The sequence below is a fragment of the Gallus gallus genome, chromosome 5 (genome assembly GCF_016699485.2).
Source record: "Gallus gallus isolate bGalGal1 chromosome 5, bGalGal1.mat.broiler.GRCg7b, whole genome shotgun sequence".
NCBI classification, from domain to species: Eukaryota; Metazoa; Chordata; class Aves; order Galliformes; family Phasianidae; genus Gallus; species Gallus gallus.
Genome location: NC_052536.1, coordinates 6,969,435 through 6,992,207, shown reverse-complemented (window position 1 = coordinate 6,992,207; position 22,773 = coordinate 6,969,435). Strand labels below are relative to the sequence as shown.

Sequence of the window (22,773 nt, the reverse complement as noted above, 5' to 3'; positions counted from 1 at the left end):
GCTGATAACAGTGCTATTAAGATTAACTTTTCTTTCAGAAAAGAATTACCTTTTTAATTGAACTTCTTTGTTCCGTACATCAGTGAATTGCCAAATAAAAGCAAAGTGCTATTGGGAAGTAGCACTTTGGGATTATAGTAAATAAGTCCCACGAGATAGAGTGATAAAAACCAAGTAATTATAGTGTTACAAGGTCACAGGAGACTTGCAATAAAAACATTGTGTTAAAAAAATAGAGGCAGAGGCATCTAGCTATAAAAGTACTCTTATACTGTTGCTTCAGTGTGCATCCATTTAAAATCAAAAGAACTAGGAAACACTGTGCTGTATGAAGGGCTGGCAAGAAAGAATTCAAGCCATCACAGTTTATCAGATACACTCATCACCTCAGAGCTGGTGAGTCCAGAGGAGGGCCACAAAAATGATCCAAGGGATGGAACACCTCCCCTACAAGAAAGGCTGAGAGGGCTGGGGCTGTTCAGCCTGCAGAAGACAAGGCTCTGGGGAGACATGAGAGCGGCCTTTCAATATCTAAAGGGGGGGACTATATGAAGGAAGGGGACAGACTCTTTATCAGGATCTGTTGTGACAGGACAGGAGGAAATGGCTTCAAACTAAAAGAGGAGAGATTTAGATTCGATATAAGGAAGAGGAGGTTTTTTGTTTGTTTTTTTATGATAAGGGTGGTGAGGCACTGGGACAGGTTGCTCAGAGATGTGGTGAAAGTCCTGTCCTCGGAGATGTTCAAGGTCAGGCTGGACAGGGCTCTGAGCACCTGATCTAGCTGTGGATGTCCCTGTTCATTGCAGGGAGCTGGACTAGATGGCCTTTAAGGGTCCCTTCCAACTCAAAAGATTCTGTGACTTCTTACCCATCTACTGAACTCTGGTAACTGATCCTGGTAACTGGTACATGCAAGGGCAGCCATCGCTGGCTAAACTTTATCTGGGAGCTTCTGAGAATTTGAAGATTATATCAGAAGAAGTTGAGTTTACTGAACTCTGAGTATAAGGGAGCAAATGGAGATTATAAACATTGTGCACAGATCTGCACAATGAAACCTCACTAACATAAAAGCAGTTTTTGAAGATTCTTCTCTACTACCACAGGTTATGTTTCATTGCATTACTATTCCTACTCTAGTAGTTAGTTCTGGAAAATGCAGAAAAGCCTTGCTTGGGATAATTTGTTGAATTAGAATGTTGTATCTTTACCGAGTGATCATTATCACAGAACACATTTCCTCCTGCATAATTTCTCTGTTTTGATAAGCAGTAAATCCTCTGAAGCATACCACAGATATCTAAAGCCACGCAGAGGCTCTGCATTACCTATGTGAGCCAATAGCTTTCCTAATCTTTCCAGGTCAAGGCCCTCATTTGTTTGAGATGAAAGAGAATTCAAAACATTTTTCCTCCCAAGCTCTAGTGAAGTGAACTAAGTTTATGAAAGTCTAATAAGAGTGAGAACAGTGTCTAGGGATGAGGGCTTTAAGGTTCTGTTGTTTTGTTCTGTTAAAAAGAGAGGGCTGGGAAAAAAGCAAACTGGAAACAAGTGACAAATGAGAGCAAAAGCAAAGCTGCAAGGAGTAAAGAAGTAAAAATAAAAAAATAGAGTAGATCACCTCCTTGAGTTTTTTTCATTTTCTCTACTTTTGCACTCACAGCATAATCTCCTCTGCTTTCCTCCTTTGTTCTTAAGGTTTTCACTTACTCTCTTCCACCTGTTCTCTTCACATCTTCCACTCACACACACTTCACCAGTGAGAGATGCAGTATGTAATGCCTTAGAGCCTGCACAGATAATCTGGAGCAGCAGACACTCAGTGTAACAAAAACATGATAGAGGAAAGGGTGGGAAAAAGCCAGAGACCACTCTTTCGCCCTGCTTTGGATCTCCCTCAACATACAGACTGGACATGGAGAAGAATTGATTCAAGAACCCAGGATGCTCTACTTATGCCTTCCCTGCTTCCTTGCTGTCCTCGCTTCCAGCACAGTCCTAATATGGATAAGGTAGCTGGAGTGACAAAGATGGCAGCGGCAATGTCCTCTGCAACCATTCCTTCAACTCTTTCTGTGGCAGAAGAGAAAAGCTTCAAGGGAACCTGCAACCAGGTAACAATGCTCCCAGCCCAATTCCTATCATACTCCAGGTAAACAGGAGATTAATCAGTTCCTGCCCCCTCCTTTTAATTTGCTGTTTCTCACAGGGCAGAGTCTTAGATGTACGACAGATAAACTGCTATTTTGTCAAGCCTCTAGATTATTACCTGGCATGGACAAATAAAGCATTTAAGATTTGGGAAGGGATACTATTGCTAGTTTGAGAGTTATAGGCACGTCACGTATGTCAACAACAGATACAAACATTAGCAACAACAGATTAACATTAGTCTTAAGCTCAGCTAAAGTCTCATTTCTGGGGCCTTGACATCATTTTTCTCCCTCCCATATTCATACTCGTCCAGAAGACCAACTTAAAGTTCCTCTGAGGTCTTTTACTGCTCTAACTTACACTGGGTTTCCTTTAGGTGCAGGATGCCCTTACAGTTGCTGCCAACTGGGATAGCAGCAAATTCATATCACTTAAAAACAACCCATGCTTGTTCAGGTTTATCCTTATTTGACCTTTCCCTCTTCTGGTATTGTGGGTTCTCCTCCGAGCATTTCTCCATTAGGAAAATGCAATGAAGTTCACAGAGCAGATCCAAGTCAAAGTCAGGAACACAAGCAAAGCATATCAGCACATCTGGAAAACTGAGATTCAGCCTTCAATCTACTCCCTCCAGATTCCCATACGGCTCTCAGAACGAAGCCCTTCATGCACCTGCTCACACATTGCCACTCCTTGTTTAAAAAAAGAAAAGAACAACGAAGAAGCCGGGCAGAGAAACACCCCTCACTGTTCCCTCTCCCGTCGAACCCCCTCAATTGAAAATGCGGTGTGGTGCAAGACCTTTATGACCACGGAAGCACCACCTGTGGTGCACACAAACCACCCAAAGCACACGCGGCGCTCCACCCGCAGGCGGTCGGATCCACCGGGCTGCCACTCGAACGTCTCACGGCGCTCCACGCAAAACCGAACGCACGTTGGCACCTAAAAGCATACGGTCGCTTATCACCCTCACAGCTGCAGAGAGGGAGATGGTTTTCATCTTATCAGCGTGAAAGAACGAGAGGGGAGCCCTGGGACGGGGATCACTTGTCAGCCCACGCCCTGCCCTCTTCCAGCCCCATCTCCCAGCTGCTCCGTCGCAGCAGCCCCCCCTCCTGAGGTAGCCTTTCGCTCGGGGCCGTGGCTGTGCCCGCCCGTCACCGCTGACAGCATTTCCCAGCCGACTGCTCCATGTCAGCGCAACAGTTTATTTATTGAACCGCCGCTGCAGCTCAAGTTTCAAAACTTCTCTCCCTGAGAGAATAAACACCGCAGCACCTCAGAGCCGCGTCTATTTAAAAACCTTCTCACACAGCACGGAGCCCTTAACCCTAACACCATTAAAAACACGCTTCAAAGGAGAAAGCGGCAAGCGCTGCAGCCCCATCTGCGGCAGCGCTCGCGGAATATCGCCCGCTAAAAACCAGCCGAACCGCCCCAGAAAGCGCCGGCAGCCCCCGCCCCGCTGACTTGCCTGCAGCCGCCGCCTCACCGCCGAGCCCGCGCCCTCAGCGCCCGCAGCTGCAGCCCGCCCAGCAAGCAGCGCCTGCCCGCGGCACCGACCTGCGCGACCGCGCCGCCGGAGCTCGCGCACCGCTCTCCACACGAGCACGAGGAGCGCGGCGCGCGCGGCCCCCGCCGCACGTGACACCGCGATAACTTTTCCCGTCGTGTTCCCGCCCAGACGGGTCGCCCGTTGCGGCGCTGGCACGGCTCTCTTGTAGCACACGTCTGAGCACCTCTGCTTAAATCGGTTTTGACTGAACAACGGTAAGCGCTTAGCAGAAAGCCAGATAAAGAGTTTCGAGTGCTTGTAATTAAAACACGCACCTTTTGCTCTCTGTGGAGCATTTCCATTTCAACCGGCCGCATGCAGCCTTACCCCTGTGGTATCGGTCACTTCCAGCTGGATAGCCTAAGCTTATTTAACACTCCTGATGTTTAACGTGATTGCAGTCCTTCCAATGATTATACCCAATTTTAAAATTCCCTTTTGGCTCGTTTGTTTGTAAGTGTAGAAACATTTACACAGGATCACAGAATTGTAGGGGTAGGAGATGACCTACTCCAGCCCCTCTACCAAAGCAGCCCCCCTACACTAGGTTTCATAGGAAAGCATTCAAATGAGTCTCCAGTATCTCCCAAGTAAAAGCCCCCAACCTCTTCCCACTGCCCTCTGTGCCCCTGTGAAGAGCTGTGTACGATTTCAGTTTTTTCTTAAGCTTATGCACCAGATCGAGACCTTGAGTCGTGGAACAGATATTCCTGCTAAAGAATTGGGTCTCAGCGTCAAAGCAAACATGCCCAAAAGTGGGGGAAGAGAGAAAATGGGAGGCAGAAATGCTTTTGATACATCTCTGAACGTTCTAAAGAATAATTAAAACTGGCAAGAATCCAAAGGCTGGGTTTGGCTTGCTTTTGATTTTTTCTTTGTCTACCTCTCAGCTTTGAGGTAATCTTATTAAATGGGTTGTATGGAGGTGTGTCAACTGCATAATGTTTGATGGCACATATCTTTCACAATACTGATAGCAGAAACTATTACTGTAGCAGCGCTTGTTGCAGTGTTGTTTCACCGTCAGTGGAGTTTGGATCCTTCTGGGCAAAGCAGAGAAATCTTTTCAACACCTGTCTGCTTTCTTCTTCTTCTCCCCAACTTGCCTTTCTGACTGGCTAGGGATGTGCCCAGGTGACTTTCCACACGATGAAAGCACCATCTGGGACCCCATGTACTCCTTTACGGCTATGTAGCTTTGTTACCTCCTGTCTTGTTCACACCTGAGCTGGAATTGTTGAGGCCCTGCTGGCACATGCCCAGAGCATGGCCCAGCCCGAGTTTTGTGAAGGGACGGGACCTGGAACAGAGGCTGTACAATTACTGCCACTCACTTGGGTAGCTGTTAAGGGTAGAAGCACGGTGTTTGAGTAGCACAAAGTACAAAATACAAAATTGCATCCTGCCATTGCTGCAGAATTCACTTGTTATCACTTTACATCATTATCTATGAGGTAATGGTGGCTCATGCTTACATAATGTACCATAGGAGAGAATCCAAATTTTGGGCTAACTCTAGCTTGTTGTTCCTGTGTATCCTAAGTTGTGTTGACTACCATTTTCACAGCAGTGTGTTAATTCTGTCTCTCTCTCACTGTAGCAGTTTGCAGAAGCTCTACCTCAGCTGTCCTGTCCTCATGGCTAATTACCATTCCATAAGTCCCTTCTTCAATAAGAGTGGTTTCTTTCTGCAGTAGTGCAGACATGTTACTGTCACAAAGCTAGCATTGTGTTAAGACTTTGCCTCTCATATATAACAATGAAGCTTATTCAGGGAGAGCAGAATCATCCTCCTCAAGAAAGACGTATGAAAAAAAACAAGTAGGGAACCCGGAAGAGCACACTGCTGGATACTGCTCTAAGGACTGTTTCCATTTCTTCCATCTTTGAAATCAGTGGAGAGATATGTCAGCTCCCAGATGTTGCTCTTTAACAATTTATCTCACTGAGATATAATTACCATTGCACTGTAGTCCAGATTGCTGTTATATTTACTGAAAAAATTTAGTAAATCTTAAAATTACACTATTAGAGTAATCATCATCAAGAAATGTAGTTAAAATTCAGTCCCAACAATTCCACTTTTTTTAAATAATCAACTTAATAGTTCTCACAAGATATATCCTTATTTAGCTTTTTCTTTTCTTTCCAGAAGATAATTACAATAAAGGTTAGCCACAGTGTCATTTCAGTTCTTTCCCCAAATCACAGCAGTCATTCACAGACTGTGTCTTACATGAAACATCAACATTAAAACATAACGGGTAAATATCCAGATGCAGGACTGGAAACAACATGCACTGTGTAACTCATCTATGAAAAATATCCAGTTTTAAATACTCAGAAGTTTCATTTCATGTGAATTTGGTTAAATAAACTGTAGGCTGGAAATCACAGAGTAGATATTCCCCATTGACTCCATACAGCTAATCCATTGTGTTTCATTAGAAAGCTTACCCTCCCTTATCTTTAAGAGAGATTTGTTGCCAGATGTGTTACCAATTTCCTCTGCTTAGGTGGAAAGCTTTCTCCCACTCTTTGAAACGTTTTTAAACAGATGTCCATTGAAAATGAGTAAGATTTGTTGCATTTTTTTTCCCTGTTTTCCTGGCATTATTTAGTAGACTTAAGGTGAGATATTCTAGATGAGAGTTGAAATAAAAACAGTTTGTCTCTGCATAAAATTAATCTTGAAATCTTACTGGACAGATAGAGATATTTGTTTCTAAAACCGAACTTACTATTTTTCCCCCTCTGTTTAGCGCACCATCATCTTTTCAGATATCTTGTGTTAGGGCAGATGAAATACACTAATTTTGATTACTTTGCATATAGTGTTCCTAGAGAATACTAACCTATCTGATTTTTTTTTCCTCCAGTCTTCTGCTTATATTCCAGAAATTTTAAATGGGCAGCTCATAAAATGCTTTTAGAAACGTACCATTACTTTTATTCAGCATTTTAAAACCCATTTAAAAGAGCCATTGATCTGGCTGCTAGAATTTAGTTAGTTGGAATTGCACGTCAGACAGCTGTAACTCTCTAAATTTAGCCAGTAGAGCTCCAAGGTTCTAGCTCCACCTAGCGTTCATCTTTTAAAAGAGGTATGAACGATCTCGAGAAAGTGTTCAGAATGAGCAATTCTTGGCTGCCAGGTAATCGCTCTGTCTAAATGTTTTGTAGTTATTTAAGGGTTGACAATCCTACCGTAGTATGTGAAAATCCAATGGAGGGCAGGTGCAGCCTTTTCAGGCAGACACGGCTGTTCAAAACATCTGCCTCCAAGTTCATTCTTACCATCGTGCAAAGGCCCTCTTAATACAGCTTAGAAAATGAAGTTTTACTGTAAGCTACTACAAGCTCATACATGGAGAATACACTACCACATACACTGTTACTCCACTTCCTATACTGAGGCAATGGAACTCACTTCAATCAAACTGAACTCTGAATGCTGTGGGATTTGGTGTTTGTCCAGATTTGTTTGAATTTTTTTGTATGGTAGAAAAAAAAATACATGCTAGAAAGTAATTCCAGTTCTATTACACACTGGGAAATGTTTCCAGCTGGCATTTAGGCTTGAGTCAAGTAAGATATATCTTCTGTGAGTATTTTAAAGTTCTTTTCTTTAGTCCTCTAACTTCAAACATAGGAGAGCCTGTAACAACAGGATAATTCCAAGTTTGTCCTACCTGAAGATTCTGAGGTGGAAGGCAAGGGTCTGCCTCTTCTTTTTCCAGACAACACTCTTGATCACTTCTGATTTTGATGGTTGTTACTGTGCAGTTCTTTATCTCATTATCGTACAGATGCAGAAGTTATCTCTTCCTCTTTCTTTTAGAGAAAATCCTCAAACACCTCCAGTATATTTCATTTGGTATCACAATTCATTTAGTCTGGTATAACAAAATACCTTTTACTTAACTATGAAAGCAAACCATGATGTGAAACTTGTTGCAGCTCCCAGGCAGTAAAGATTAGCTTAAACGGCTTTCAGCTGACCTCTGCGTTTGCAAGAGCAGGCAAGGTCAGTTAGTGTGATTCAGCTGAGGTGCAATAACTCAGTCACATGCCTGAGCTCTCAGCTTGTTTACTGTTCAGCTTTCTTTTGTTGGTATTTTCTGATGTTTGCTAAAATATGTCTTCACAGAGTAAAGAAACTATACATTCTATGGAAATTTAAAGAAGATCAGGTAGTACATCAATCAGGTATAATGAAATCTTTGGCTGACACATGTCTTAAAATTATCTTAAAAGATCAGCCTGCAAGCAGTCACTGAAATCTACTACAGGAGAACTCCAACAAGCCCACAACCAATCGCCAACAGATAGGTAGTAGGGCTCTACTTCTAATGGTTGTCTTGGATCCAGTAGTTGATAAGCTGCATACGTGTGCCTTAGCATGAGTAGTTTTAAGTGATTGGCCATAACTGACATTTAAAAGGAAATCCTAGATTTTCAGATTCCTTGGAGGCTTGTAACCTGTAACATACAAAATGTGTGTTTCCTGTTGTAGTGGAGATGCTAAGTCATGGCCTGAACCAGTAATTGAGCACCTGGTGTGAAGGCAGGGCCAACCCGGAGGAGCTCAGGTGCATGCAATGCAATGCTCCTGACCGGAAGGGCTGGAGCCAGGATCCACCCCTTCCCAGACCTCATTTAAGGGTTGGCAGTGGAGGTAAGAGTATCTTGTTGGAGATCGCTACATACTTGAGGTCTTCTGAAAGTTAGTGGCTTCTTTCCTTTATTTCTGTATTCATAGTGGTTGTGTTTGAGCAAAGCCTTATTGCTGTGGTGTGGGATTTACTACTCTGCTGTTACTGCTATGCTTTCTTTTGTCTTATGCTTATCAAAAGAAGCTTTTTTGACTTTTTGTGGTGTCTGGCTTCTAGTTTCTTCTGTGTTGCCTGTTCCTTTCTGCTCGCTTTGATACTCTTTTTGCCTTCACAGATAATCTTTTTGGCTTTCTGAAGTAGAATCAAGCACATAAATCATACTTTTTATTTCTATCAGACTGTAGACTTCTAGCAGTTCATATGCTTTTTTAAAAGCTAAGGTGCCTTTACTATGTTTACTCAGTCTTTAAGCAATAGGCTTTATTAATAAGTGTCTACATGTATCTTAGTCACCATACTTTGGCTAGCTTTTTAGAAATAACAGGCAAAAATTTGTGAAGTTTTTATGTTTAAATTAACTAATATAGGAAACTGAACGTATCACAGCAGAAAAAAAACTGACCATAAACACTTAAATTTTATTTATATCACCCATAACCTTCAGAGCTGGTTGTTAAGAAACTAGACTTTAGACTTTATAGCATACCTTATAGAAATTGGGAAGAATTAGTGGGGGTTGATAAATAACGTCAGCCATATGAGAACTTTACTTTCTTCTGTATGGCCAAAACAAATCTCCTTACTCTTTTCTTTCAAACTGGGATACAAATCTAGTGTATTTGTTAGTTTCTGCCAGATACATAGATCTCATTTTAAAGTCCCTGTGTAAAACCCAAGGATGGAGGTAAACAAATGCTCTGAAAGGAGCACCTGAGTATCAGAAGCTTACTAGTACAATAACGAATATGTTCTTGTTGTTGTTGCTTAGGGTGGTGAGTTTCTGTATGTAGATCTGAATTGTGACTTGCATGTTCAGCCTGGGAAATAATTTAGCTTTTGTTATTGCATACAGGATTTTCTTTCTGCAAATATTCATGTGCTCATTAGCAGATAAGACTTACCTTTTGGGTTCCTTTAAAAAAAACACAATTGTAACATTCACTAATAAAGGCTGATTCATGATTCACCAAGAATCTAAAATGCTGATTTTTATTCAGTACAATTGTATAAACATGCACAAAGAAAAGAAATATTTGCTTCCCTGAAGTAATGGTATGAACAGGGATATGAATTCACCTTTGAACTTTCCTTGCTTGTGTACTGCTAGCTATCAGGATTCTATTCCTGTGGACATAGCACATTCCTTTTCAAAAAGTATTCATGTCTTGTTTATGAACATTCTTTGTTGCTTTTCTTGGACAGTCAGTCATGTGATGTTTGATTGCTTTGTGAGGAAAACCAAGTACATCTGCATAGACATGATCAAGGATGAAATGTGATTGTTATGAATAAAAACACTTTTATTCAATGTAGCGAGTAACATTAGGTAAATATCGTAACAGCAGACTTGTATTAGTCTGCACATACACTTCACCAGAAAGTTTGGTTTACCTAGAAATGTATGTTCAACCTATTATTTCTTTGCCCTATAGCCCTTTTAAAGGGAGTTATTTAAACTATGGCTTGCAAAATGAGCTACAACTGAATTGTGCCACCTGCATTTCAGTGCTATGCCTGATAAATCGATAGAGGTTTCTGTTGCAGGAAGATTGTGGGTGGGGAAAAATATTTTCTTTTTGACTACAAGATAAGCTTAAGGTGACCAATTTTATGGTGTGGATCTAGGAGTTGGTGTCAGTGACCCTTGTGGGTCCCTTCCAACTTGCGATGTTCAAATTCACACGCAAAACTGTAGTGGTATGAAAGTGTATGGCTGTGTGCTCTTGGTTTTTTATTCCTGTTTGTGTGTGCATTTCTGCATGTCAAAACATAAATATGCAAGTTGATAATATACAACAATAAGTAACAATATACAACATTTTTAATGAACTTAAAATTACTTGGGTAGAACAAATGTACATCCTTTATATCTATTGATGAATTTTTAAAACAAAAAACAGTCAACAAAAAAAGACACTGGGGAAAAAAGCAAACATACAAACAAAAAAGCCATTGTTTTTAGTATGTTTCATGAGAAAAGTATTCAAAATACATAAGATGGTATTAGAAATTTAAGAACTTGATTTTCTTATTTGAAACTTTTTTTCATCACTGCAGTGACTAACTTTCGAAATGATGGTTTCAGTATGGGTAGTGGAAATGCCAAGTCATGGCCTGAAGCAGTGGTTGAGCATCTGGTGGGAAGGCAAGGCCAACATGGGAGAGCTCAGGTAACATGCAGTGTACTGAATGACTGGAACGGCTGGAGCCAGGATCCACCACTTCTCAGACCTCATTGAAGAGTTGGTAATGGAGGTGAGGACATCTCTTCTGGAGATCCCTGCATACCTGAGGACCTTGCAAGCCTTTTGAAGGTAAGCAGTTTCTTTCTCTTATTTCTATGACTACTGCAATCACTTTTAAGCAGATCCTCCCTTACTGTAGACAAAGACCTTGTTGCTCTGCCATCTTATGCTTTGTACCACATTACAGTATCATTCAGTGAAATTGCTTGTGCTAAAAAAAAAAAAATTACTGAAATGGTTTTTAGACCTCTTTAGGAGATAACGCTTTGCATAGTGGTGCATGCTCTGAGCATGCTTCAGTTCTGATTGCCTCTGTAATTGAAATCACTGAATTCAGATAACTTCTGTGGACTCAGAAAAGAAGCTAAGAGTTAAGGGTTTAAATTAGTTTTTTTTTTCCACCTATTCAAAATACAAACAAGCAAAATTACCCCAACAGCCAGAAAACAAAACTTAAACTTTTCTGTACAAGTTGTTTCTACCAACTGCAGATGTGGCACTGGAAAGTTGGCATTAAATCTGCTTACATCTTGCAGATGCATTAAAATTGCTTTTGGACGAATACAGTGGAAGCATAAAGCCAAAGTAAACCTCTGCAACTCCTAAAGGGAAAACCATCTTATCCGTATGAGATATTTGAATTGAAAATGATACTATGTGCATAGGAAACTACATTGACACTTTGACTTCTAATCTGCTGTAATAAATAGACAGTGATAGAGGAAGCAGTTTAGGACTAGGCCTTTAAAGTAAAAAGCAATTGGGCAGATTCGTGGAAAAAGAAATCTTCAGTGATATTGACACAGTGTCCCTCTGGCATGAATTATTAAAGGCCAGTTACAAGTTTACAGTGTTCTTATGTTCTTTTTTGGTACTTTGAGATTGGCTATTGGTTTGTTTAACTCTCTGGTTGATGAAATAAAGCTACTTCTGTGTTTTTTATTCTAGATGTGATAGAAATGAGTGGGGTTGTAGTACAGCAAGAAAAAAAATAGAATTTATGCTTTAGGAAGAATGATCTGGTGGCTGGTTTGTGAATTGTTGAAGTGAATTCCCTGGGAAGTGCACAGAGTCCAGGTCATTAAAGGCCTTACAAGTACTTGAGGCAGACTTATTCAATGATATGTCCTTCTGTTCTCTTTCCTTAGTTTGCACACAAACAAGTCAGCAAATCAACATCACTGCTAACATCTGCAAATTACAGGTGTTTTATCATTCATATATTTCTCAGGTTAGAAGTCTTGAGGCTTATTCACAAGGAGTAGCAAAGTTTCAACTTCAATTTGTGACAATGCTTTTAGTCTTTTTTTTAATGTGATATGAAATAACCTAATGAAGGTTATCCATGCAGGACCTATGTTTTATTAAAATTAGGCCATCTATGAATGTATTACGGAGTTTAGATTTCCCAGGCAGCAAGGTTCAGAAACTGCCTAGCCTGAGTTTTTGAGGGTTGTTGATTGTTACAGCCATCTTGAATATAGAATAATAATGAAGTGTGCTGTGCCCTACACACTGTGACACAGAGAGAGCCTCCAGGTATGCCTTTTCTGAAAGAGCAAGCTTAATTCATATTTATGTCGAAAGCCTTTATTTAAGTCAAGATTATACATCCTTTTACAGAAAGGATCTGAAAGCACTGCAGAGGTGGTTAATACTCTATTTTGCATGTGTAACTTTACAGGTGAGGAATAGAAGGCTAAGTATTGTAATCTGCCTTTAACCTACACAGCAAATCATTGCTAGCCCTTCTTACTCTAAGTCCAAGGATGTCTTTAACTGCTTTTGTGTCCTCCGTAGCATGGAATTAATGCTGTAGTCATTAAGGCTGTTTAGAATGGTATTTTCTCATGCTAAAATCAGACCAATACTGTTAAAATTTCTCAGTCTGTATGCTTTTAGCTGTATTTGGGAACTCCTTTACAAAATAATTGCCTGATGTTATTTTGTTCTGTGTAAGCTGACTTTAAACAGACCAGCACTTTCTGCATAAAGAACAAAATGGTTTTTTTGTCAAAACTACTGAGGATTGCTTTTCAAGTACTTTTTTTTTGTAGTTAACATCCAGTTAAAATCCAAAAGCTAAAGCCATTTTTTTTGCATGTGTCTAGTGTGTGTTTTGTTTGCTTCTTTTTTTCTTGAAGCAAATGAAGTTGTATTTCTGTGGAGATTTTTTTGCAAAGCCAGGATTGAGCAAGTGATGTGCACTCTTACTACTTGGGCTCATCTGGTCCACATTTTCTGTACAGATATTTTGTTGAAGTCAGTGGCTAGGATAAGAATGGTTTAGGTATGACCAATAGTAATGTTTGGTAATATTGAGAAAGTGCCTCAGAACTAGATGCTGATAGTGGAAAGAAAACAGTTACTGTTAAGCAAAACAGTTAAGTAGCATGTGGTTCTGAACAGACCTAGGAACATTCCCTCCTACAAACAGCCAGTGATACACTGAAGAAAAAACTGGAAGGTGACAAATTGAAGCTCGTAAGTGGGAATATCCATCTGCAACTAATGTTTGTTGGACCGAAAGTGGCCTGGGCAGCTATGCAGGCAACAAAAATTGTGAAATTTTTGTGGAAAAAAGCTAGGAAGTCAGTGACTAGAAATAGCCTTGATATAATGTGCAGGAAGATCATATGTTAAACATAAGCTGTATGTTTGTGAGGATGTATACTGCTTTGCTTTGCAATATGATAAATCTTTGCCGTTAAATCTTTATAGATAGCTTCTCTGATAGCATGTGATTTTTGCAGTGCTTTTGACATAGATATTTTTTCCCAGTGTACTGGGATACTGAAGGCAGTAAGATAGTGCATGTTCGGTAGGAAGGACTTAATTGATTTCCATGACAATGAGGCAGAAAGTATAGTTTTAATAGGACTAGAACATGTCAGAGAGATGTTTGTGTGCATGTATGCACACCTATTTGTTATTTTACTGTGTTCTTTAAGACTAGTTTGTATGTATTCATATCGTACAAATTCATGAGTTAATTCTTATTTATGGGGTATTTACATATTTTTAAATGGACACTAGCTTAAGATCACTAGTATGTGTAAACATTAATTTATATAAGAAATGAAAGTTGTAGCAGATGGTCATTATCGTGCATCAAAATTGTTTTAATTCCACATTGACTGAGACTAGCTTTCAGATGTATTTGAAAAGTTGCTCAAGATTCTAACCTTTTTGCTGGTTTTGAAGCTTATAAATAATCTGGGATCCATCACCCCAGGCAAGGAGCTGCTTTTCCTTGGGATCATAATGAATAGTGGAATGACTACCCTGACGTTTTGGAAAATGCAATACTGGTATTTCATAAGTATTTACAGCACCCAAAACATCGTATGCACATTGTATGCGAGAGGTACCTCCACTAGGAAAATTGTATACAACATAGAGTGTGTTGCATGCCATGAAGGCTGCTTCAGCATCCTTGCTGCTGCATGTTGTATCCCAAGTGTGTTCCACTGACATGGTTATGTGGTTGATTTTAGTAATTACAATATTTCCTCCAATCTCTGGTTCTGCATGGATTGCCCAGAGCCCTTGCTCATCAATAGCGAGATCTATTTTTGTAGATGGAGAAAGCTGATAGGCAGGAATTCTTCCAGCCCCTGGCAGTAGCATATGGTCAACTATATTTCTTTTCTGGATATTGAATTTAAGTATTTCATTTAAGGAGCCGTGTCTGTGATAGAATAGGAAACCCTGATAAATAATGTGGCCAGTCCCTTCCCAGGGAAATGGCAGGATGACTCTGCGAGCTTTTAGTGTATGATTGCTTTCCATGAATGTCATGATGTTTGCAAATTCAAAAATAACATTATTCACAGGACCATTTAATAAATAAATCTTTGCATGCTTTTTGCCAGGATCTTTCATCCAAGAACCATGCTTATCTCCAGTCTTCTTGACTATCTTTAGGGATTTTACACCTGCAAGCATGTGGTCACAACCTGTAAATAAATATCCAAAGACAAAAAAAATCAAGTTAGAATGTTTGACTTTTATAGATTCCTTTCTTTGAGTTATTTACTTTCTTTTTAACCAACCTAGGAGCCAAGGTGAGTATATCAGTAAAAGTGGCAGCAATGCGGCTATGTTAAGTAGTGTTGAACATAACTTTATTACATATTTGACATCTCCTACCAAAGTAACAGCAAACCTTCAGCTACGTGTGCTGCTTTATTAGGCCAGTGTTACTCAAAAGGCATCCAGTTCACATACCTGACAGGAAGCTGGTAAATAACACAGTAGTGATTCCCTGATTATTGTCATCTATTCTCTTACAGGGCTACAATTTTGACTTCAAAGAGGTGTTAGATCAGTGCAGTAAAATAATCAAATTCATTTCCTATTGAAAGCACACAGGCTAAAATCTATCCTCCTGATATGTGTATACATATTTAGGAATTCTTTTATCCTCTGTTAGCTTCTCTTTCTGCTAGCTGAGTGGTGCAGTTCACGCCATAGAAGGAAGGGTTGCCATCCAGAGGGACCTGGACAGGCTTGAAAAGTATGCACATGAATTCTTAATGACACTGAACAAGGCCAAGTACAAGGTGTTACACTTGGGATTGCCTTGACCCAGATGTGAATACAGGCTGGGAGAACTCATTGAGAACAACTCTGTGGTGAAGAACGTCATCCTGCTGGATGAAAAGCTGGACTTCTTACATGGTCTTCTAGTGATATGACAAGGGGGAATGACTAAAAGAGGGGAGATTTAGGTTAGATGTTACAAAGAAATTTTTTAGAGAGTGGTGAAACACTGGAACAGGATGCCCATAGAAGTTGTGAATGCTCCATCTCTGGAGGCGTTTGAGGCCAGGTTGGATGGGATTCTGGATAGCCTGATCTAGTGGCTGAAACCCTGCCCATGGCAGGGGAAGCTGGAACTAGATCATCTTTATGTCCCCTCCAACCTATGATGTTGTGATTTTTTTTTTAATGATGTGAAGGCAGAGAACAGATGTCATTTGTGTTACTGATTCTTATGCTAGAAGCATGTCTGGTGGAATCAAATAAGGATAAAGCTTTTACTGTAGCAAGTGAGCCTTCAACAAGGAAGGCTAAGGCCTGCTTGGAATTGTATCTGTCAAAGGATGTCAAGGATAACAAAGGGTTTTTTTTAAGTATGTCAATAGTAGAAGGAGGACTAGGGAAAATGTGTGTGAATGAGGTGGATACCCAGGTAATGGGGATGTTGAGATGGAGATACTGAATGCCTTCTTTGCTTCAGCCTTTGCTACTAACACTGCCCTTCAGGAGTCCCAGACCCTGGAGGTAAGAGAGCGAGTCTGGGGGGTGGACTTTCCCTTGGTCCAGGTTGATCTAATCAGAGAGCCAAAATCATGGACTTACAAATCCATGAGCACTGATGGGATAAACTCACTTGTGCTCAGGGAGCTGGCATAAATGATGGGCAAACCACTCTGTCATCTTTGAAAGGTCTTGGAGAATGGGAGAAGTCCCTGAGGACTAGAGGATAGTCAACGTCACACCAGTCTTCAAAAAGGTCAAGAAGTATGAATCTGGGCAACTAGGGGCCAGTCAGCCTCCATCCCTGGAAAGGTGATGGAGCAGCTTGTTCTGAATGCGATCATCAAGCAATTGGAGAAGGTTATCAAGTGTAGTCAACATGGACTCACTAAGGGGAAATCATGCTTGACTGACTTGGTAGCCTTCTATAATGTTATCACAAGCTGGGTAGATGAGGGGAGAGTGGTGGATGCTGTTTATCTTGACTTCACCAAGGCATCTGACAGTCTCCCACAACATCCTTGTAATGAAGATTAGAAAGTGTGGGATAGATATGAGTGGACTGTAAAGTGGGTTGAGAACTGGCTGACTGGCAGAGCTCAGGGGGTTGTCATCAGCAGTGCAGAGTCTGGTTGGAGGCCTGTAGCTAGCAGTGTTCCTCAGGGGTTTGTGCTCGGTCAGGTCTTGTTGAACATCTTCATCAATCACCTGGATGAAGGGGTAGAGTCTATCCTTCTTAAGTTTGTTGATGATACAAAGCTGGGAGGAGTGTCTGACACTGGTAGGCAGTGCTGCCATTCAGTGAGACCTGTACAAGACTAGAGAGCTGGGTAGAGAGGAACCTGATGTGGGTTCATCAAGAGAAAGGTTCAAGAATGGTCTTGCACATGGCTAGGAATAACTGCATGTGGCAGTCAGTTTAGAGGCTGGGCTGCTGGAGAGAAGCTCTGCAGAGAAGGTCTTGGGCATCCTGGTGTACAACAGATTGGCAGTGAGCAGGCAGTGTACCCTTGTCACCAAGAGGACCACCTGTAGAACAAGGAGCAGTGGGCAGAAATTGGAAGAACAGACAGTTCCACGCTAACACAAGGAAGAACTTCTTTACTGGCAGAGGGACAGAGCCCTGGAATAGGCTGCCCAGAGAGGTTGTGGAATCTCCTTCTCTGAAGATATTGAAGACCCACCCAGATGCCTGCCTGTGTGACGTACTGTAAGAAACCTGCCTTAGCAGGGGGGTTGGACTTGATAATCTCTAGAGGTCCCTTGCAAGCCCTACAATTCTGTGATAGTTTGGGCTTTGGTGTGTTTTGTTTGCTCTTTGCACAGATGTTTAAGACCAAAAATCACTAAGCTTGTGAAGACCCAGGTATTTAGAGTATTTTATTGGGTGCTGTCTTTCTGCAGAAAAAACTGTTCTGCAAAGCATATTAACAAGCTTGTTTACCAAAGGCATTCAAATTACAAGAGGCACTATTTGAAGTTTAACGAATTGCCTTAATTAAAGTGCAGCCATTTTAGTAAACAGAACAAAAAAAGCCTTAAGGCAGGAAGTTCTGGCAGCACATGAAATGGAGAAAGCGAAAAACAGTTCCCTTACTGGCCTGATATGAACCTATTGAAGTCATTGGCAAGATTCCATTTGCCTTTAGAAATCAATCTTTTTGTCATTTGTGTGTACTGATATCCTCTACCAAAGCACTCCTATATTGCAGCTACAGCACTGACTTTTTGCTGGAAGTCCCTTACTCCAGTTGCAACTTTCCTGAAACTACTGTTTATTGATTTAGATTAAAAAAAAAACTAAAGTTCGTGTGTTAAAATATCTAGTAGGCATTAGTAATGTGCTCCTCATCTACAGGAGAAATACACCAAATAACTGGATTACTATTTGAACTCTATGGAGCGTTTCTCCTTGAGAGAAAATGTTATGTCAAATTGGCTTTCCTAACATCTCTCTGGAAGACTAAGGAACTGACATGCACAGTGAGCATAAAGTATACCAAAAATTTTCCTTATTATCCACTGATACCTTTCAGGCCCACTATTACCAAGCCTTATAATATGCAGTTCCACCCAAAGCAGGGCAAAACAGAATAGGGTGTCAACTACTGAAAGTAAAAATAATTATGTACACATATGTACCTGTGTATAGACATATGTATATATAATAGAATACATATAGTATTCAAGTGTGTATGAGTGTGATCTAAAGTTAGTAATAATGTTCAACTTTATTTTTTAGCTTTTATTTATTTAAAATTGCCAATCTCAGAGTGTTTCAGCAAAACAGAAGACCCAAACTTCTGGGTAGTATATGGTAACAGTCAGAGTTACTGTGTGCTGGATTGGTGAATGTCTTGCTTCTAAGTACTTTAAAATCCACACAGGGAGTAGTTTCCCTATGGGCTTCAGTGGGGCAAGCATTTGCCTGGTATTAACAGAAATAAAGTTACTGTGAACTGCTGCAATAAAATTAAAAGTAATAGTATTCAAGAAGGGATTTTCCCCTGTCAAACTCTCAAAAATGATTTTCCAAGTGTCCTTACCACAGACAACTTATTCTCTAATGTTCAGAAAAATGTACGTCTGGAAAGAAATAAGTCTTGATATTCACATCTCTCAAACACTGTAATAGTAGAGCTTAGAAGCAGAATTGGTGGTCCCTTCTGATACCATCTGCCTTAATACTCTGTTGCTGGAAAAGCCTGAAGAAGAAAAGTGTGAACTTACTTGTAAAACTAATTCAGTACATTTCTTTTGAAGCTAGTGGAATTGTATAATTGATGCTGAAGTTCTTTCACCTAGCTGCTTAAAAGAGCTGTCTTTATCTCCTGTAACTTTTCTTACTACATTTGAACAAAAATGGAAGACTACATCAAGTAGATGTTTATATATACACAATATATAATTTACATGTTAAGATAAAGATGCTTTATAATGATAAAATTTAGTTTGGTTGGAGACAGTAGTACATTGTGTATATTCTTCATAATGGATACCTTACACTTAACTTTCAAATTAGAATTGAGCTTTGCTTGTAGCTAATCCATTGTGCTCTCTTGATAAAGTACACAGTGGGGGAGATGGATAATAGAATAACAGAAGAGCGCAGCAAAATAGAGGGAAAATATAGTACTGAATTAAGTTTTATTAACTTGACTTCACTTTTAAGCTTTGATCTCTTGCCAGTACAAATAACAAAGAGCAGCATTAATTCCTCAGTACAATAGAAAAATGTGGTGGCAATTGTTCAATTGCTGTGGGACTTTGCAAGAACATGATCTTTTTTTTAATTTTGCAATAAAAGCTTTTGAAGAGTAACCCTGATATATCATAGAGTATATGGCAAATAAACATTTGGACTGTTCTTTCCTATGTCCCCCTCCCACAGATATAAAACATTTTTTAAGACTAGTATTTACATGTAAAAACCATAATATCTCTGGTATTCATGTAACTTGTGAAAATCTGATATCCCTGCGAGTGAACTGTTCTTACTTGCATTAAGTATGACTTTAAGTTTCCTTTTTTCTTCTGCTTCTTCTAATAGCTGCTGTTTCACGAGATCTTCATCTACTTCTACGCATGTCTTAGAATCTCTCACAGATCCAAAATAGTCAATGTCCCTCTGCGCTCGTTCAACTCTTGTTAGCAAATTCTCTACTTCATCTTTAACCTCAGTCTTGTAACTGTTCAGTCCTGACAGACGTGACAGTACCATCTTTGAAAAGTCTCGAAATTCTTCAACATAATCCAGTATGTCTTGGTTGCATTTTTCCAGTCTGTTCTTGAGTTAGAACACAGAAAGAGCTTACATAGAAACACATACATAATCTGTATAGGCATCATTTGCATTCATAATTACTTAATCTCTGCTATCCTCTCCTTTACATTTCCCCACTCTATTTGAAAATGTTGGTCTGTTGTTGCTTATGTGCATGGAGAGTAGGAATAGCCAGAGACTTAAGGACGCATGATCTCTGCCTAATGGGTGTGGGTGAATTTAGATGTAGCTGTCTGTAAAAGACTTACAATTTGCAGAATTTTATGAGGCACTGATATTTTCATATAGTTTAAAGCAAATATCTGTTTCTGTCTTGCAGCTGCAAGGGGATAATTTCATATCCTAATTCAAGGGAAGATACGCTGCTGTTCGACACAAATGTGTCTTAAATTACTCTCTTGATCAGGTTTACGTATACACAGATTTATTGGGCATTGTTTTGTCTCCTCAGTAACTGACAGCAATTCTGCTGGTAACAGTATGATTATACTATTCCTTCAGATAGACTGAGTCTGTGTCAAGCACTTGCGTATTTGGCTAAGTTTCACTGATGGTGTTAAAACAAACAAGTGATAATAGAGTAAAATGTAACTCCATGAAATGATATCCTATGATAAATAGTAATTGGGAGTCATAGTTAAAGGTTTAGCAAAAGTTCTGCTTAACTGTGCTTATTTGGAAAAGCTCAAAACTTGTCTTCCTGTTACTGATTAGAATACAAACACTCCAGTATTTACACCCCCCCCCCTCCCCTCCCCCAATGCATTTTCAAATCTGTATTTAGGCAGTATTACTAAATGATGTAGATGGCACATACCTCTAAAGATAGGATACGCCGGTCTATGTAGTTCATCAGTGCTGCATCTTGCATTACATATTGGGCCTCTCCCATGATGTTTTTGAGGAATGGAACTAATAAAAAATGAAGTCCCACGATGATCATTGTTTAATAAAATCTTGAAGGGGAAAAATATTGAATTAATAGTGTATGTACAGAGAGCAATCCTCACTGCTGCTCCAGAATTAAGTAAAATTTAATAGTTATCTGATGCCACAATGTGGAAAAATTCTGAAAATACTGAGGCTACAGCTATTAAGAAGACTTAAAATGGCTGTTGCAGTTTAGTTTATCATTTAAAAAAAAAAAAGTTGTGGAGCAGGAACTGAAAGTTGTATTTCTAGAAGCCAGATGACTGCTTTCCAGTTTGTGATCCTATGATCAATTCCAGATGTTCAGTACTGAGTCACATAAAGCCTGTAAGCCAAATTTCATTAAATACAAATAAAAATAATTTATTCCTCCTCTTCTCTCCTCCCATTTGCCTTCCCATGTGACCAGAACTGTGCAGGATAAACTTGATGTAAATCAACACAGCTTCAAAGTTAGTGAAACACTGGTTTTGTTTTTTTTCCATCATAGGGAGATCTGATGCATAATCTATTTTCACAACCGTAGTTGTCACTGTGAAATGATCTAAAGCTTTTTTTTTCACTTCTGGTACTTAGTCTGTTTACAGTAGGACTGAAAATCAGAAATTGAAAACAAACAACTTCTGCCCTTCTTGTCCCTCCTTTCTGTTGCCAGAGCTTTTCCAACTAAAATCGGTATCCTTAACACCAGTCATTGTCAATTAGAGTCCTTTAAAGACCTCTTCTTTCCGAACAATAATTTTTTTCAAGCTTTCTTAATTGAAAGCAGTATTACATTTAAGGAATTTTTAAATTTCTTCTTTTTAAAAGCTTTCCTTACTGTATGCCTTGTCTGGAGAGAGACATGGCAAAGCTAATATTGTATTCCTTAGGAAACCACATGTTAGGACTTTAGAAAGGACCTTTTGTATCTGATGCCAAACTGGATGTCTCTGTTTCTCTTTCTCAGAAATCTCCACCTCTTCACTTTCTCTTTCCATTCTTATTTCTTTGCAGGTTTTGTTTCTTAAGATTTATACAGCTTTCATTTGGTTTCTGGGTTTACATAAGCATGCAAGTTGACAGAACACATGAGAAACTTATCACAACAGACATATTTAACCTTCATTTCATAGTTTGTTGCAAGGTACAGTTATGTATGTTTTACAAGGACAAATCTTTTTTCTTATAATTTTTCTTTGTCCCAAGAGGCATAAACAATTTGCCAGTACATATTTAGGCAAATACTTGGCTTTACATCTAGTGCCACTTCACTGTGCTGGAGAGCTCCTGTCAGGGGAGATAGAAAGCTTGCATGTGAGATCCTTAAGAATAAATACTGGAGGAAGCATGTTGTCTGCCTTGATTATTTTCTCTGGAATGTCTTGACAAAGTGCACTATCATCACTCACAAACTAATCAGCTTCAGTGCTGGGGAAGTACAAACAAAAAGAATGATCCCCTTTCTCACTTGAGTGAACCTGGAGTCTTCATAGTTGTTCTTGGAGTTTAGTATGTCTAGCACAGTAGTCCTAGACTGTGCAGAACAAAACATAATGTTTTGCCTGCAGTTTGGGAGACAGTTGATTCGTGTCACTGCGTTTAAGAAAGAAAGTTCTAACAGCATGTTCTCTTTCAAAATAGCAAATTAACATCACGATTTTTAGTTGTTTTTTTACTTTTTCCATTGCAGTCTGTAGTTTGGGTTGTTCTCTAATGCAAGGCAGTAACCTCTTTTCAACATTGTATTGGATAGTGTCAGTGTCTCAGTTGTAAAAGAATTCTCCTGGAAGGTTTTCCTTAAAATATTATAGTACCTATGGACACTTCTTATGGGGAGGCTGGGGAGGGTAGTCAGAATTTTTAAATTACACAGTACTTCAGTGGATGAACACTTCCATTTAATAGTTGGAGTGCAACCTTGTTTCTGTTTGAATCCAGACTACCTATAGAAAAAATAAAATAACCTAAGCAAAGTATTACCTTTGATCAAGAAAACATACCTAAATGTCAATTTGT

The 22,773-nt window shown here is 39.7% G+C and overlaps 2 protein-coding genes across 20 annotated transcripts in view; both read right to left on the bottom strand.

Annotated features, from left to right (window-relative positions):
* PPFIBP2 (PPFIA binding protein 2) overlaps positions 1-7,687 on the bottom strand; it is a 94,768-nt gene extending 87,081 nt beyond the window's left edge. For 16 of the 19 annotated variants that reach the window (XM_040702060.2, XM_040702068.2, XM_040702067.2 and 13 more), the window contains exon 1: positions 3,635-3,748. The gene's annotated coding sequence lies outside the window, so the exon portion shown is untranslated. Of the gene's footprint in view, positions 1-2,958; positions 3,749-7,407 lie in introns of those variants that run through there. The other 3 variants (XM_040702064.2, XM_046942203.1, XM_046942197.1) reach the window with 2 other exon arrangements.
* Positions 7,688-12,370: 4,683 nt separating this feature from the next.
* Positions 12,371-20,946, bottom strand: OLFML1 (olfactomedin like 1). The gene is made up of 3 exons (XM_426398.7): positions 20,663-20,946; positions 19,560-19,848; positions 12,371-14,755 (listed from the first exon to the last, which is right to left on the bottom strand). Exons 1-3 carry the CDS (start codon positions 20,786-20,788, stop codon positions 13,977-13,979), a joined length of 1,194 nt encoding a protein of 397 aa, XP_426398.5. The 5' UTR covers positions 20,789-20,946; the 3' UTR covers positions 12,371-13,976.
* Positions 20,947-22,773: the final 1,827 nt, after the last annotated feature.